The sequence below is a fragment of the Cebus imitator genome, unplaced genomic scaffold, assembly GCF_001604975.1.
Source record: "Cebus imitator isolate Cc_AM_T3 unplaced genomic scaffold, Cebus_imitator-1.0 Scaffold111, whole genome shotgun sequence".
Taxonomy (NCBI): domain Eukaryota; kingdom Metazoa; phylum Chordata; class Mammalia; order Primates; family Cebidae; genus Cebus; species Cebus imitator.
In genome coordinates this window covers 2407324-2409077 of record NW_016107426.1, presented here as the reverse complement: position 1 = coordinate 2409077, position 1754 = coordinate 2407324, and the positions used below count along the sequence as shown (strand labels likewise).

At 48.2% G+C, this 1754-nt stretch overlaps 1 protein-coding gene across 6 annotated transcripts in view; it reads right to left on the bottom strand.

The window, feature by feature from the left end:
• SENP2 (SUMO specific peptidase 2) overlaps positions 1–1754 on the bottom strand; it is a 47890-nt gene that overhangs the window by 41622 nt on the left and 4514 nt on the right. For 5 of the 6 annotated variants that reach the window (XR_001828048.1, XM_017538399.1, XM_017538406.1 and 2 more), the window contains exon 2: positions 680–735. Coding sequence is in view for 5 of the 6 variants with exons in the window: in XM_017538399.1 (XP_017393888.1) it covers positions 680–735 (56 nt within the window). In the remaining variant the exon portion in view is untranslated. The remainder of the gene's footprint in view (positions 1–679; positions 736–1754) is intronic. The other variant, XM_017538400.2, reaches the window with a different exon arrangement.

Here is a 1754-nt window from a genome sequence, read left to right as displayed (position 1 = left end):
AGTAGAGACGGGGTTTCACCATGTTGACCAGGATGGTCTCGATCTCTTGACCTCGTGATCCACCCGGCTCGGCCTCCCAAAGTGCTGGGATTACAGGCTTGAGCCACCGCGCCCAGCAGCACCTGGATAATTTTTTAATTTTTAGTAGAGATCGGTTTTTGCCATGTTGGCCAGGCTGGTCTCGAACTCCTGACCTCAAGTGATCCTCCAACCTCAGCCTCCAAAGTGCTGGGATTAGAGGTCTGAGCCACCACATCTGGCTAGGAAAGAGACTTACTTTTTTTATTTTTCCCTGAGACGGAGTCTTGCTCATCACCCCAGGCTGGAGTGCAGTGGCACGATCTCAGCTCACTGCAATCTCCACCTCCCGGGTTCAAGCAATTCTCCTGTCTCAGCCTCCCAAGAAGCTGGGATTACAGACGCCTGCCACCACGCCCAGCTAATTTTTGTGTTTTTAGTAGAGATGGGGTTTTGCCATGTTGGCCAGGCTGATCTCAAATTCCTGTCCTCAGGTGATCCGCCCACCTCAGCCTCCCAAAGTGCTAGGATTAGAAGTGTGAGCCAGTGCGACTGGCCGAGACTTACTTTTTACTGCATGCTTTTTACCTTTTTAATTTTGTTCCATGCATATATTTTTCCTAATAATAAACTAAAAATTTTTAAAATTTATATTCAGTACCTAATCTTGGTCTTTTGGCTGGTATTTCATCAGTGTCCACTGCAGAAAACAGAGTGCTGAAAGAGAGAAAGAAAAGAAAATGTGCATATATATATATATATTTATACACACATTCATTTATATAAGTAAACTTACTATTCATATAACACATCCCCCTTCTATTGCTTTATTATAAAATGAGATCCAACTGATTTTTTTTTTTTTTTGAGACTGTCTCACTCTCTTGCCAGGCTGGAGTGCAGTGGCACGATCTCGGCTCACCACAACCTCTGCTTCCCAGGTTCAAGCGATTCTCTGGCCTCAGCCTCACAAGTAGCTGGGACTACAGGCGCGTGCCACTGCTGCCTGGTTAATTTTTGTATTTCTAGAAGAGACGGGGTTTCACCACATTGGCCAGGCTGATCTTGAACTCCTGACTTCAAATGATCCGCCTGCCTTGGCCTCCCAAAGTGCTGGGATTATAGGTGTGAGCCACCACGCCAGCCCAACTGATGTTTTAAAAGAGAATGCTGGTGGGATACAGTGGCTGGTGCCTGTAATCCCAGCACTTTGGAAGTCCAAACGGGAGGATAGCTTAAGCTCTGCAGTTTGACATCAGCCTGGGCAACAAAGTAAGACCTCATCTCTACTAAAAATAAAAATAAAAAATTAGCCGGCCTTGGTGGTATGTGCCTGTGGTCCCAGCCACCCGGTAAGCTAAGGCAGGAGGATCACTTGAGCCTAGGAAGTCAAGGCTGCAGTGAACCCAGGTCATACCACTGCACTCCAGCCTGGGCAAGAGTGAGAGTTTGTCTCTAAAAGAAATAAAACTGGCTGGGCACGGTGGCTCACGCCTGTAATCCCAGCACTTTGGGAGGCCAAGGCGGTGATCATGAGGTCAGGAGTTCAAGACCAGCCTGGTCAAGATGGTGAAACCCCATCTCTACTTAAAAATTAGCTGGGCATGGTGGCAGGCGCCTGTAATCCCAGCTACTCAGGAGGCTGAGGCAGGAGAATCTCTTGAATCCCGGGGGCGGCGGTTGCAGTGAGCTGAGATCGCCACCACTGTACTCCAGCCTGGGCGAAAGAGACTCTG